General features: G+C 50.3%; 1 protein-coding gene across 12 annotated transcripts in view; it reads left to right on the forward strand.

Annotated features, from left to right (window-relative positions):
- Positions 1-13,566, forward strand: part of Ttc39a (tetratricopeptide repeat domain 39A) — a 50,603-nt gene that overhangs the window by 33,492 nt on the left and 3,545 nt on the right. For 6 of the 12 annotated variants that reach the window (XR_003954911.1, XM_006502994.4, XM_006502999.4 and 3 more), the window contains exons 7-14: positions 493-592; positions 1,213-1,314; positions 3,218-3,326; positions 3,753-3,820; positions 3,901-3,960; positions 5,351-5,512; positions 11,111-11,202; positions 12,884-13,004. Coding sequence is in view for 10 of the 12 variants with exons in the window: in XM_006502994.4 (XP_006503057.1) it covers positions 493-592; positions 1,213-1,314; positions 3,218-3,326; positions 3,753-3,820; positions 3,901-3,960; positions 5,351-5,512; positions 11,111-11,202; positions 12,884-13,004 (814 nt within the window). In the remaining 2 variants the exon portion in view is untranslated. The remainder of the gene's footprint in view (positions 1-492; positions 593-1,212; positions 1,315-3,217; positions 3,327-3,752; positions 3,821-3,900; positions 3,961-5,350; positions 5,513-11,110; positions 11,203-12,883; positions 13,005-13,566) is intronic. The other 6 variants (XR_003954912.1, XM_006502997.3, XM_030253439.1 and 3 more) reach the window with 1 other exon arrangement.

A 13,566-nucleotide genomic window follows, 5' to 3' on the forward strand; every position in this document is an offset into this window, starting at 1 on the left:
AGACCCTCAGGCCTGCCCTCAGTTCTTCAAATACGCCAAGCTCATCTGTGCTTCACAGCTTGCAGGCATGTTGTCTCTGTCAGCACACGGCACCAGGCTAGCTCCAACTCACCTCCTAGGCCCTGGCTCCCATCCTGGCTATCCCACTGGGGAGAGGCTCCTGCTCACATGTAACAGGAGGAGGCCTGGGATGCTTTAAATATCCTATACTGTGGACAGGTTCCCTCTTTTCCCCCAACAAAGAATTATCCAGCCTAAGATGGCAATAGAGGCCAAAGGAGTGGATTGTACCATTGCACCACTAAGGCCAATGTGGTGTCATGTAAGGGTGAGAAGCATCCGTCTGTGGTAGATGTAAGTCAGGAAGGAAATTCATCTAGTAACAGCTCCCTGGGTCTGCAGAACTCTAAGCCCACCATTATTGAGTTCCTGACAGGGAGGTGGAGGGATGGGTCCCATCCTGGCTTCAGCACTCGGCTACCCTTCCCACAGGGAACTGGATAGCCTCGTCCAGTCCTCGCAATACTCTAAGGGAGAGAGCCACAGACACTTTGAAGGAGGGGTGAAGCTTGGCGTAGGAGCCTTCAACCTGGTGAGTGGGAACCCCTTATTTCCTGAGTTTCTGGGCCCCAGATGCAGATCTCTTGCATGTCCTTGACCCACACAAGGTCACCCTTTGGTGACACTGAGCCTGGCTGTGTCCTAGGCATGGGATGCTGAGATGATTCTTACATTATCACCAGTCTTAAGGGGCTTGAGCAGGGCTGTCACAGAAGGTGACCACCTCTAGAGCGTCCATATGTGCCCACATGGTAGCTTGAACCCCTGTGAGATGCCATAGACATTGGCAACCTCGGGAAGCCAGACCGTTTCCACCCCAGAGAGCTGGCTGTTAAAATGCTTACCAGGGGTGCAGAAGGAGACAGGGCTGAGAGCAGTTGTGAGCCACAGGGGACAGGGATTCTCTTCAGGGGTCCTCCCAGGGGAGGAAGATAAGCAAGCATTTCAATTGGCTCTGAAAAGATGCACTAGGCATTTCAGGCAGAGGGAGTATGGGCTGGGTTGGAGAGACAAGCAGATGCTGAGCCTGCTTGTGAAGGGAGGCGCTGGTCCAGGGAGATGGTGCAAAGGCTGGTCTGAGTCCAGAAGGGGTGGCCGCTCTCTCACTGTGTGAAGGGTGAGCGGTGGGTGGGGTCCTCTGACTTTTCCTAGGATGCCCTCCACACACCCATGCCTCTGACCCTACAGACGCTGTCCATGCTTCCCACCAGGATTCTGAGGCTGCTGGAGTTTGTTGGGTTTTCAGGAAACAAGGTAAATGCCCACCTTTGGGTTGGAGCTGGGCTAAACAAAGGGGGGCTGGGGGACCATGGCCTGGTGCCAATCCTGGCTCAGATCCATCTCTGTGTGTGGCCCTGGAGCTACTCTAGACCTCTGGGCCTCAGGCTTCCCTCAGGGTTTGGGAGGCCACAGATCTCTCCCTGCCTGGCATCAAGGGTAGATATGAGGATAGCCCCATAGGGACCTGAGGGCACATTGTCTGAGGATAGCCCCATAGGCACCTGAGGGCACATTGTCTGAGGATAGCCCCATAGGGACCGAGGGCACATTGTCTGAGGATAGCCCCATAGGGACCTGAGGGCACATTGTCTGAGGATAGCCCCATAGGGACCGAGGGCACATTGTCTGAGGATAGCCCCATAGGGACCGAGGGCACATTGTCTGAGGATAGCCCCATAGGGACCGAGGGCACATTGTCTGAGGATAGCCCCATAGGGACCGAGGGCACATTGTCTTCCCATGGCATGGATTAGGAACCGGGTCTTCTCCTCTTGGTCACCTGCTCACTTCAAGGCCTTGGGTTAGTCCTCTCATCTAAGGCCAGCTTTTGGTGCTCCTACTTCATCTGTGAGCTGTGCAGGGGTCCCTTCTGTGCAACAGACGTTGAGAAGAACCAGGAGACTCACTGAGGCCAAGACCTGGCACACCAGCAGGGGTTGGGGGAGCAGAGCAGGGAAGTCCCCTTCAGGATGCAGCCAGTGTGGTGAACAGAGCACTGTCCTGGACGTCAGGAGTCATCCCCAGCCTCCTCCCCACGATGCTAGACAATTCCCCTTTCTCCATGAACCTCCTCTCTGTAAAATAAGAGGCTTCATATTGTCCTGAAGATGCTGAGGGAGATAGTTTCTCTAGCCGTCCTGATATCAGACACATATCACTAGTTTATGGTTTATCTGTTATTTTTTTTCCCAAAATGACATCATTTTTTACCTAAATGTATTTAAAGGAGATGTTATTATGCAAAATCCACCTAATTTAATCATGGAAAAAAAATCATTAAGAGGCCCATACAAAGCCAGGCCTGCTGGCTCACAGCTTGAATGCTAGCACTTCGAAGACAGAGGTAGAGGCAGGAGGATCTCTGAGTTCAAGGCCAGCAGCCTGGTCTATAGAGTGAGTTTCAGGGCAGTTATTAGATATACTTGGTGAGACCCTTTCTCAACAAACAAACACAAAGCATGACACATAACAGTCTTCAGAAGGGGCTGGAGAGATGGCTCAGAGGTTAAGAGCACTGACTGCTCTTCCAGAGGTCCTGAGTTCAATTCTCAACAATCACATGGTGGCTCATAGCCATCTATAATGAAATCTGGTGCCCTCTTCTGGTGTGCATACATACATGCATGTAGTGTGCTATATAGTAAATAAATCTTAAAAAAGAAGAAGAAAAAATAGCGATAAGGTTGGCCACGGCTCTGCCTGTTTCGCTTCTCGTTGTGGGTGAGAGCTGAGTTGTGTGAGCCCCATCCTTGGCCCTGGGAAACCCCCACAGCTGGAGGCTTCAGGGCCCCGTGTGTTGCTCCCTAGAGCAGGCAGTTGGATAGGGAGGTCTCAGGTGGGAAGGTCAACCCTAGCCTGTTCGGGCGCAGCAATTCCCCCAGCAGAGAAGCTGTGGAGGGTTTGAGGCAGGCCAGGCCTATATTTGAGAAGATGGAGACTACACACACAGGTTAGGTCTGGTCACAGAGATGTTCTGGAACATTCTCCCCCAGCAAGCCTTTCAAGGCCCCAGGCTTCTGGAACCATCAGTACCAGATTGTGGTTAGGGTTATTTTCCTCAAGCTATTCCTTCTCCCCTCCCCATCGCTCCACCTGCACGCACTCTTGACCCCCTCATGGGGGTCTCATGACTGCCAGCCTCTCTTCTTGTCCCCAGGACTATGGGCTGCTGCAGCTGGAGGAGGGCGCAACCGGACACAGCTTCCGTGCAGTGCTGTGCGTCATGCTGTTGCTGTGTTATCACACCTTCCTCACCTTCGTGCTCGGTAGGAGGCCCAGTGTGCAAGAGGGCGGGCTCCCGGGTGAGAGGCTGCACACCCTGCTCAGGCACGCAGGACTGGGGCCGAGCCAGGTCTGCAGCCTGCATCTGGCTTACTGAACAGCAATTTCCTCTCTCTGTGGGTTCCATCTGTGAAATGGGGGCGATTGCGCCACCTTGTGGAAAGTATGAAGATGCTGTCCCTCCTGGGTGCAGACTGAAAAGTGGCCTCCAGATTATTGAGCCTGTGATGTGACCCGGCAGTATCCACATTAGCTTGTTTAAGCCTCCTATCACTCTAGAGATAGGAGGAATCATTGTACCATCCCACAAGGGAAAGGCAGAGGCCCCAAGAAGGCTTTGGCAGGTTGTTAGAGGGAGCGCAGGCCCCAGCAACGGTTACCCGAGCAATGTACCTCCCTGCCACCTCCAGGTACTGGGAATGTCAACATCGAGGAGGCAGAGAAGCTGCTGAAGCCCTACCTGAACCGATACCCCAAGGTGAGACCAGTCCCTGCTGGGCACTCCCACCCCACCAGTACCCAGTGGACCCACCCGGATCCTCACGAGTATCATTGCAGGGCGCCATCTTCCTGTTCTTTGCTGGGCGGATTGAAGCTATCAAAGGAAATATTGATGCTGTGAGTGATGTGGGGCTTTCTTGGGGTATCCCAGCCCAGCAAGACGTTAGATACATAGAGGCCATACTCGGGGATAGGGTGAGCCCAGGAAGGGGCAGGGGTAGGAGAAGCATTCTGTCAGAGGTGGTCTGGGAGGAGAGAGGTGCCTTTTGATAGGAAGATATAGGATTCTGACATTCCTGATCAGGAAAAGCTGCTGTCCCCCCGGGGCATGGGTGACTAGGCTGGATTCGGTGAATAGGGTAGGGGTGGGAGTGAGGAAGGAGGAGAAAGGGCCATGGAAAGGGATTGGGCAATGTTTTTCAACCTGTGGGTCATGACCCTTTTGGGGCCAAATGACCCTTTCACGGGAGTCACCTAAGACCATCAGAAGAAAACTTTAGATATTTACAGTTCACAACAGTAACAAAATTACAGTTATGAAGTAGCAATGAAAATAATTGTATGGTTGGGAATCACTACAACACGAGGAACTGTATTAAAAGGTCACAGCATTAGTAAGGGTGAGAACCACTGAGCTAGAGACAGGGAAGGTCACAGCCATGGCAAAGCTCAGAGAACTATGCCAATATAGAAGGCTACATTCCAGAGTCCTGGAAATCTCCAGCGAGCCCTCGCAGGATAAATCCCTGGCTGTGAGTAACCATGGAAACTACTGGACTCTTTGGTGTTCTTTCTGAGGTCCAGACATTATTGTATTAGTATATTAACACCTTCTGGGACTGGATGGATGGCCCAGTTGGTAAGCTGCTTGGCACAAAAGGATAAGACCTGAGTTTAGTCCCCAGCACCCATGTGAAAAAGCCAGACATGGTGGCATGAGGTTTGTTGACCAGCCAGCCTAGCCTAATCGGGGAACCCCAGGTCTCAGCGAGAAACCCTGTCTCAAGATAAAGATGGATAGCTCCTGAGGAAAGGTGCTTGGGGTTGGCTCCACCCACATCCATGCCCACGTGCACACAGGGATGGGAGAATTACAGCCTCAACAGCTTGTACCTTCTGTCCCCTCCCCCAGTGTGCTCTGCTCGGAGCTCTCACTCAGGGACCAGATCTCTAGAATCCATACGAGGGGGCAAGCATCATGGATCGTCAATGAGGCTTAGTGTCGCGCCAGTACAGGAAGCCAGATTCCCTGGCTTCCAGACGCCCGTGCCTTGGGGGAGGCCATCCCTGCTGTGGGCTGTGGGGCCAGGTGGGGCCTCCCTGAGCTGGCCTGTGCTTGTCCCAGGCTGTCCTATGGGGGCCCGCTGGGCCTCCCTAAGCTGGCCTCTGCTTGTCCCAGGCTGTCCTATGGGGGCCCACTGGGCCTCCCTAAGCTGGCCTGTGCTTGTCCCAGGCTGTCCTATGGGGGTCCGGTGGGCCTCCCTGAGCTGACCTCTGCTTGTCCCAGGCTGTCCGGCGGTTTGAGGAGTGCTGCGAGGCCCAGCAGCACTGGAAGCAGTTTCACCACATGTGCTACTGGGAGCTGATGTGGTGCTTTACCTACAAGGGCCAGTGGAAAATGGCCTACTTCTACGCCGACCTGCTGAGCAAGGAGAACTCCTGGTCCAAGGTAAGCTGACACTGTGGGTCAGGGGTCGCCCCGATAAGCCATGGAGCCTCGGAGCTAAGGGCCAAACCCCTGACTGAACACAGATTTGTCCCCTGGCATCTAAACAGAACCAAATGTTTGAACAGGACTCAGGGTTGGGAGGAGGGAAAAGCTGTGACCAGCAGAGAAACTGGACTTGGTGCTGGGGATTGATCCAGGGCCCTGTCTATCCACGCTAAGCATCCCCTGCTTCCCGAGTTACACCCCTCCAACTCCGAAGTGTCAGCGTATCTACCTATCACATGTCTAGCAAGTGCTGTCTAATCACACTGGCTACTGTGGCAGGGGTGTCTTTCTTCTGTGCTACCCCAGTGTGGCAGCCACCAGCCACATGGACACATCACCAACACATTGTTTACACTTTATGTGTTTTAAATCAAAGGGCTCCAAGTAGGCCTAAGAAGGTAAAACCTTTGAAGGGGAGCCAGGGAGGGTGAAAGCCCAGAGCAAGAAATGCACGGGCTCAGGGCTCGGGTACTCCCGAGAGGCTCTGTGTCCACTGGGTAAGGGCTGTGGTATGAAAGTGAGGCCGGATGCCAGAAGCCACTTGCTGGAAGCTGACAGGTACTGTGTGCCTGGCACAGCCTGGGTTTCCTACTGCAGTGAGGTAAACATTTGTGGAATGAGAGGGCAAACAGCTGACACCAGGGAGAAGGCCTTGGATCAGAAGTGACTGTGGTCTACCCGATGTCCCTGGATGACTTGACTGTAAATGAGTCACTGCATACTCCAGCCTGACTCCTGGTTGTCAGTGAGTGGAAGAGGTCTGTCAGGGTGGGGGCAGGGAGGCCGTAAGAGAAAGTCTTCACAGGCAAAAGCCCAGAGGGTCTATGGAGGGATGGGGAAGAGATGCCATCAGACGATCCTGTGTTTGGGGCAGGTCATGGAAAGCCTGACAGGTCCTTCGAGCTTTATTATAGCGGGGGCAGAAAGGACCTTGAATTCTTGTGCTTGCTGGGCACTCTCGGTGGCAGGCCTAGGCCAGGATACAGAGAGAACAAAGAGAAGACACTGAAGGCACAGAGCCATGAAGAACAGAAGATATACCATGTTTGATGACTTTCAGTGAAAAAACTCCCCAGTCAGGGACAACATGGGGTACAGTCAAGAGGTAGGCCATATATGTCTTGAAGGACTGCTGTGGGCTACAGGTGGAGCCCCACTCCCACCCCACCCCCATCTGGATCAAGGCAATGGCTGGGATTAAAAGCTTGTGCCACCATGTCCAGCTGTCATGTCCCACATTCTCCTGTGGCTTACTGATTTCCTTCTGTCCCTATCCCCTTGTCCCGTCATGTGACTCATGGACTATGTGTTCCCCTTGCCTATATGAGACCATGTATTAACTATCTCCCATAGTTAATATGAAAAATGAGCTACTATTCAATAACTCATTTTTTGTGTGTGCTAGAACATATATTTGGCACATGAATCTGTGAAGGAGGCCAGACACTGGCTTCCAGATGTCATTCTCTCTTGCTCTCTATCTTATTTTTTGAAGTGATATCTCTTCATGGAATATGAACCTTGTCATTTCAGCTATGTGGGCTTGCCAGTGAACCCTAGGGACTTCCTGTATTTGCCCTGCTTCAACTCTGCCCCACTTGCCAGTCCCAAACTGGGGTTACAGACACCTGCAAGGAAGCCTAGCTTTATGCATGTGCTGACGAACTCAGGTTCTCACACGTATGCAGTGAGCATTTTATACACTGAGCCATTACCCATTACCCAGACTTTTTTTTCCTGTCTGTTTTTTATGTCAACTTGATATAAACTGGCGTCATCTGGAAGGAGGTAACTTCAACAGAGAAAATGCCCCCCATAAGATCAGACTGTAGGCAAGCCTGGAGGATTTTTTTTTTTTTTTTTTAAGATTAGTGATTGATGTGGGAGGGTGATGTCACCCTGAGCTGGTGGTCCTGGGTTTCATAAGAAAGCAGGCTGAATAAGCCACGAGGAGTAAGGCAGTAAGCAGCCCCCCTCACGGCCTCTGCATCAGCTCCTGCCTCCAGGTTCCTGCCCTGCTTGAGTTCCTGCCCTTGCTGCTCTCTGTGATGAACTGTTCTATGGAACTGTGAGTCCAATCAACCCTTTCCTCCTCTGTGTGTCACGATGTTTCACCTCAGCCATAGAAACCCAAACTAAGACAAGTCTCTCATTCCAGCCTGGGCCTAGAACCCACGTAGCTTAGGCTGTCCGTAAACTTGAAGCCATTTTCCTGCCTTAGGCTAACAATTGTTAGGATTTCAGGTGAGAGACATCACCTCATGCTAAGATCTTTTAAAAATTAATTTTGGGGGGTAGCACACAAAATTATGGATTTTATTGTGACATTTTCATACATATATGAAGGTATATAGTGTACTCTGCCTATTTCCAGCCGCCTTCTCCCCAGTCTACCTTTCTCCAAAGTCTTCCTCTTTCATGTTTTATATATGTTTCTATATCCATCCATCCATCCATCCATCCATCCATCCATCCATCCATCCATCCATCCATCCATCCCTGTTGCCATGATCAACACCATGACGGAGCCAGCTAGTTTTATGTCAACTTGACACAGGCTAGAGTCATCTTTAGAGAAAAGGGAGCCTCAGTTGAAAAATGCCTCTAGATACAGCCACAGGCAAGACTATGGGGCATTTTCTTAATTACTGATGATGTGGGAGGGCCCAGACCATTGTGGGAAGTACACCCCTGGGATGGTGGTCCTAGGTTCTAGAAGAAAGCAGGCAGAGCAAGCTGTGGGAAGCCAGTAAGCGGTGGCCCTCCACGAGCTCTGCATCAGCTCCTGCCTCCAGGTTCCTGCCCTCACTGCTTTCAGTGATGAAACAGTTATTGGAACAGAGTACATAAGCCCTTTCCTCCCCAGGTTGCTTTTGGCCATGGTGTTTCATCACAGCAGTAGTGAACCTAACTACGATAAATTGGTACTAGGATAATGGGGTATTGTTACGTCAGACCTAACCATGATTTGGGAGAATATGGAAGAACTTTGAAATTTTGGGCTAGAAAAGCCAATGAGTGTCCAAAGCGTGGAAGATAAAAATGTTGAGAGCAATACAGACAATGAAGGCCTGGCTTGTGAACTTCTAGAAGGAAGTTTGAGAGTCACTTAAAGACTATCAGGGCTATCTGCTATTTTGAGTTGGGAATCTGTGATTAGGGTTGGCTGGGGCTGAAGAACCCGCTATGATTAACAAGAGACCAGAACCTCTGAAGTAAAATCTTTGCTTTACTGGGGCAATTGATACTGGTTAGCTGGAGCTAAGAAATTAGCAGTGATTAAGAAAAGAGCAGCATTGCGAGGTGAACCCTGGGAAGTGTTTGCTGAAGTCAGCACACAGAAGCTAGAGGCAGCCAACTAAGTTGAGTTACACATTAAGTTAGTTACCCAGGTAGTATTGGTTTTGAAGGCATGAAGGACTCATGAAACACAGCTGAGGCTTGGCACAGAGGGACCAGGATAGACTGCTGAGAAGGTGCAGCCTCAGCAGCAGTTGAAGCTTGCTCCTTTAGGTACACTCAGGAGTGGTATACCTGAATCGTACGTATGATAGCTCTGTTTTTATGTTTGTGAAGAATGTCCACACTGATTTCTATACTGGCCGCACCAATGTAGTCTCAGCAGGCTATAAGGATGTGCTCTTTCCCCATATCCTCACCAATGTTTGTTGTTGCTGGTTTTCTTGCAGTTTTGATTTGCATTTCCCTTATGGCTAAGGATGTTGAACATTTCCCCAAATACTTATTGACTATTTATATCCCAAGTATTACCTATATCTCTTTTGAAAATTGTTACGTATTTTATGTAGTTGTTCATTACTGTGTATGATTATGGTGGGTGTCGGCTCTGTTCTCCCTTTCTACCCTTTGTGAGTCCCTGGGATTGAACTCAGTTGTTATGCTCGTATGACAACCTCTTTACCTGTTGCGCTATCTAGATGACCCCTTCTTTTTCTTTTTCTTTTTTTGAGATAGGGTCTCACTTAGCTCAGGCTGGCCTCAAACTTACAATGAAGCTAGGAATAAACATGAGCTCATGATCTACCTGCCCTCACTTCCCAGCTGCTGCAGTTACAGACTCCATGCCTGGATCCCAACTCATTTGCTGATTGGTTGACTTTTAGACAGACCTTTTATAACCATTTTTTTAAAAACAGACATCACAAGTTTTTTTTTTTTTTTTTAACCTGGTTACTTCACACTAATTGGCAAGTTTTAAATTCTTAGTTAAAAAACCCAAATAGAGCCAGGCAGTGGTGGCACACGCCTTTAATCCCAGCACTCAGGAGACAGGGGCAGGCAGATTTGAGTTTGAGGCCAGCCTGGTCTACAGAGTGAGTTCCAGGGCAGCCAGGGTTATACAGAGAAACCCTGTCTCAAAAAAACCCAAAAACAAAAATAAAAAAAACAAAAAACAAAAAAACCCAAATAAACTGAATTTGTTCGGGGGCAGTGTTCCAGTAAGGAAGATGTCCCTGGGGGTGGGGGATGTAGAGTCTGTCCATTACTTACGAAACTGATTTGGAATTAGTGTATATGTACTCCTGCCATGTCGTTATTAAATTCAGAATATATCACAGGCATCCAATCTAGACAAAACTAGACAGGAGGTTCAGTCCCTGGAATGCACTGCACCCATGTCAGGGACAGGGGAGATCTATAGGTATGGGCAAGGGTGACACCATGTTAGAGGTTCCATGAGGGGATTCCATTACACACTCACAAAGACAAGTTTGGCCATGTTTGAAGGGCAGGCCACCTGAGGGTCTTTGCTCCAGCACGAATGGCACGGGTGAATGTTCCAGGATGTCCTGATGTTCTTTTTCTCCAGTTCTCTTTTGGCCACTGGCAGATACTTTCCTTGGCAGAGCTGTCCTGGGAGGCAGCTGTTTCAAAACTTGGCCACTTGAGGGCAGCACTGAGCCAAACACCTCTAACCCTCTACGTTGTGGGACTTATGCTTATGGGCTGTGTAGGCCACTCTGCAGCTGAAGCAGGGCTCCCCACTTTCCCTGTCAGGTGGCCTACGGATCTAGCAGGCAAGGTCCTTGCAGACATTTTAAGATGGATTGAGATGAAGGTGTAAAGTGAGGGATGTAGGTCTATCACTGAGCCCTGTGAGGGTGCCCTGTTCACTGTTCTGGACCTATACCTCCTTCACATAGTCCCTATTGCAGGTCATCTGTGCCCATGCATGTCCTATCTGCTTCCATGTATATGGGTACCCTTGAGTCTCTGAATCTCCCCACTATCCGGCAGGGCCGCCTGCAGTCACTGCTTCCCAGCAGCACCCTCCATGCTCACCCTGTCTCTGCATTGTCCCAGCAGCCCTGCATGTTGCTCAGGTCTCTCTTGATGGGGCCAAGATGGAGAGGGAGGCTGCTTTGCAGGTATACAACTCCCACCTCTAAACTCCTCGGTTGCTTCAGCATTCTCCCCTGGGGGCTTAGTGACTATAAATCTCTATGGAACCACAGTGAGGGTTGAATTTCATGTGGCACTCACTGCGATTAGAAGGAGGGCTGCTCACATCTCTGCTGCTATCTCCCACAGGCCACCTACATCTACATGAAGGCTGCCTACCTCAGCATGTTTGGGAAGGAAGACTACAAGCCATTCGGGGACAATGAAGTGGAGTTATTCAGGTGGGCCTGACCACAGTGCTCCTGCTGTAGGTCTCACTGTGGACAGACAGGTCAGGCTCTGCTCATGGCTATCTGAGCTTTAGTGATGCGATAGGTACTCCCAGCTCTCAGTTGCCTGTTCCAAAGTGCCCTGTGCCCTTAGTCCCCTCTGGCTACCATGCCATGCCAGTGCTGCTGGTGGTTAGAATCCTGTGAATGTTTGTCATCTCTTTCATCTGGTCACTGAGACAGACGAGGACCCTGTCTTGGCCACCTTTGCAGTGATAAAGCACCAGGACAAGTGCACCACAGCAGGGATGATGGCAGGAGCGCAGTGATAAAGGGACGGGCATGGTAACAACTGCAAATGCAAAGCAGAGAGCAAACTGGGAGTAGGGGAGGCTATGCACGCGCTCTCCAAGTTTGCCCCCAGTGACCTACTTCCTCTAGCACAGTCATATTTCCTAAACCTCTCCCTAGAACAGCACCACCCACTGGCAACCCCGTGTTGAAATCCCTGTAGGGGACATTTTTCATTTAAACCACCAGAATCTGAGGTACAAAGAGATCTCTCCACCAGCTGAGCTTGCTAGAGCCACAGAGCAGCACAGCCAAAGTCATTGAATCAAACCGACAGCATTAAAACCACGGCCCAGCTGGGACGCCTTTTAAGATAGGCTAGTTTTGCAACTGGAAAAGGGGCTTTGAAGACCCTGCAGTAGAATCTGGAACCAAGGGGGCTGCCCACCAGAGTTTTTCATTATTATTTCATTATATCTTTTCAGTATTCTCTTCACCACTTATTTGCCTTTTGTGAAGAGTCAAAAGGTTAACCTGGAGTTGTAGGATGGTGTCTAGGGCTCTCCTCCCATGGTGGAAATGAGGCTGGCCAGCTTCACTGACAGATGCTTGTTAGAGCTGAAATAGTACTGTCTGTGCATAGTCTGCTGCTGGAGCAAACGGTGGCCCCAGCTCACAGAATTCTCCCACAGCCCTTGAGAGGAAGGAGGTAGTACAATCTATACTTTTGAGATTAGAAAACAGACCCTGAGTGGTTCTGCAATGAATACGCAGCAAGGAATCTGGGGTGGCCTCACCCATCAGTTGTTTCCTGAGCCCATACAGCTCGGGGTCTGAGATCCCAGTCACACCCAATGGCCAGGCAGCTGGTAGTGGGTGAGGCTCCAGTCAAGGCATGCCCAGCTGTGTGAATTTTATTCTATCCTTGAAACAGCTGAGGAGGCCACAGTTCAGGAGGCTGGAGTTAATTAAGGGTTTGGGCTGTTTGTCTGTGCAAGTCCCTCTTTTCTCTGGGTGTTGGTCATGCCTGTGAAACTGGGATTAGACTTTTGTGGGCCCTCCCAGGAAGGCCTGGGCGTAGAGGAGAGATAACTAGGAGGCAGGCCTAGATGCATTCTTAAACTAGCTCTGGAACCTTTGCCCAACCATGACCTGAAAGCTATCAGGTCATGCAGGAACTGTGAAATGTGACCATAACCATAGGCTGGCTTGCTCCTTGAAATACTTTTAGAGTCAAGCTCTTTCATCGTACAGTGTGGAAACTGAGGTGTAGCCAGGCAAGCAAAGGCTGGAGACCTGTTCTCTCTATGCTCCTGCTCTTTTGTGGCTGGGGACCTGGACATGTTAGGCAGGAGCTCTCCCACTGACCTGCAATCTCAATCCTTCTTTCCCATTTCTTCAGGGCCGTGCCAGGCTTGAAGCTCAAGATTGCTGGGAAATCTCTACCCACAGAGAAGTTTGCTATCCGGAAGTCCAGGCGCTACCTCTCCCCCAACCCCATCTCCTTGCCGATCCCTGCTCTGGTAGGTAGGAAGAGAGCCTCTGGGTCAGAGGGTGGATGAAGGGACCAGAAAGGGTTTCACAATTCACCTAGGCTGGGAGACAGACCAGCAGGCTGCAAGATGCCTCAAGGATGGAAGAGCTCTCCGAGACACTACATAACACCCCAGCCCCAAGCAGAGGGATCACCTGGCTGTCTTGTTCTTACAGTGACTATTCTGTTGTCACAGGGTTCTAATTGCTATTTACATAGTCACCCTCATTAGATCAACCTTTTCTGAAGGGAGGGTTGGGGGGGTCTCAGGCCAAGTTATGTTTGACTCTGAACAAAACCTTCATAGTAGGGGGTATAAAGCCTAACACAGGTCGGTAGTAACTTGAATAGCTCATACAGATGGAGTAAAAAAAAAAAAAAAAAAAAAAAATCAAGAGATGTAAGAGGCTAAATCCAGGGCCACTGTTAAGCTAATTCCATGAATGACTGGAGCTGGCATCAAAATAAGCTGAGTCCACAAAAGTAGGAGCCCTGCTCTGCTCTGCTTGTTGGATAAACTTTCCTGTTCAATGGTGTGTTACCTTAGGGAG

The sequence above is a fragment of the Mus musculus genome, chromosome 4 (assembly GCF_000001635.26).
Source record: "Mus musculus strain C57BL/6J chromosome 4, GRCm38.p6 C57BL/6J".
Taxonomy (NCBI): Eukaryota; Metazoa; Chordata; class Mammalia; order Rodentia; family Muridae; genus Mus; species Mus musculus.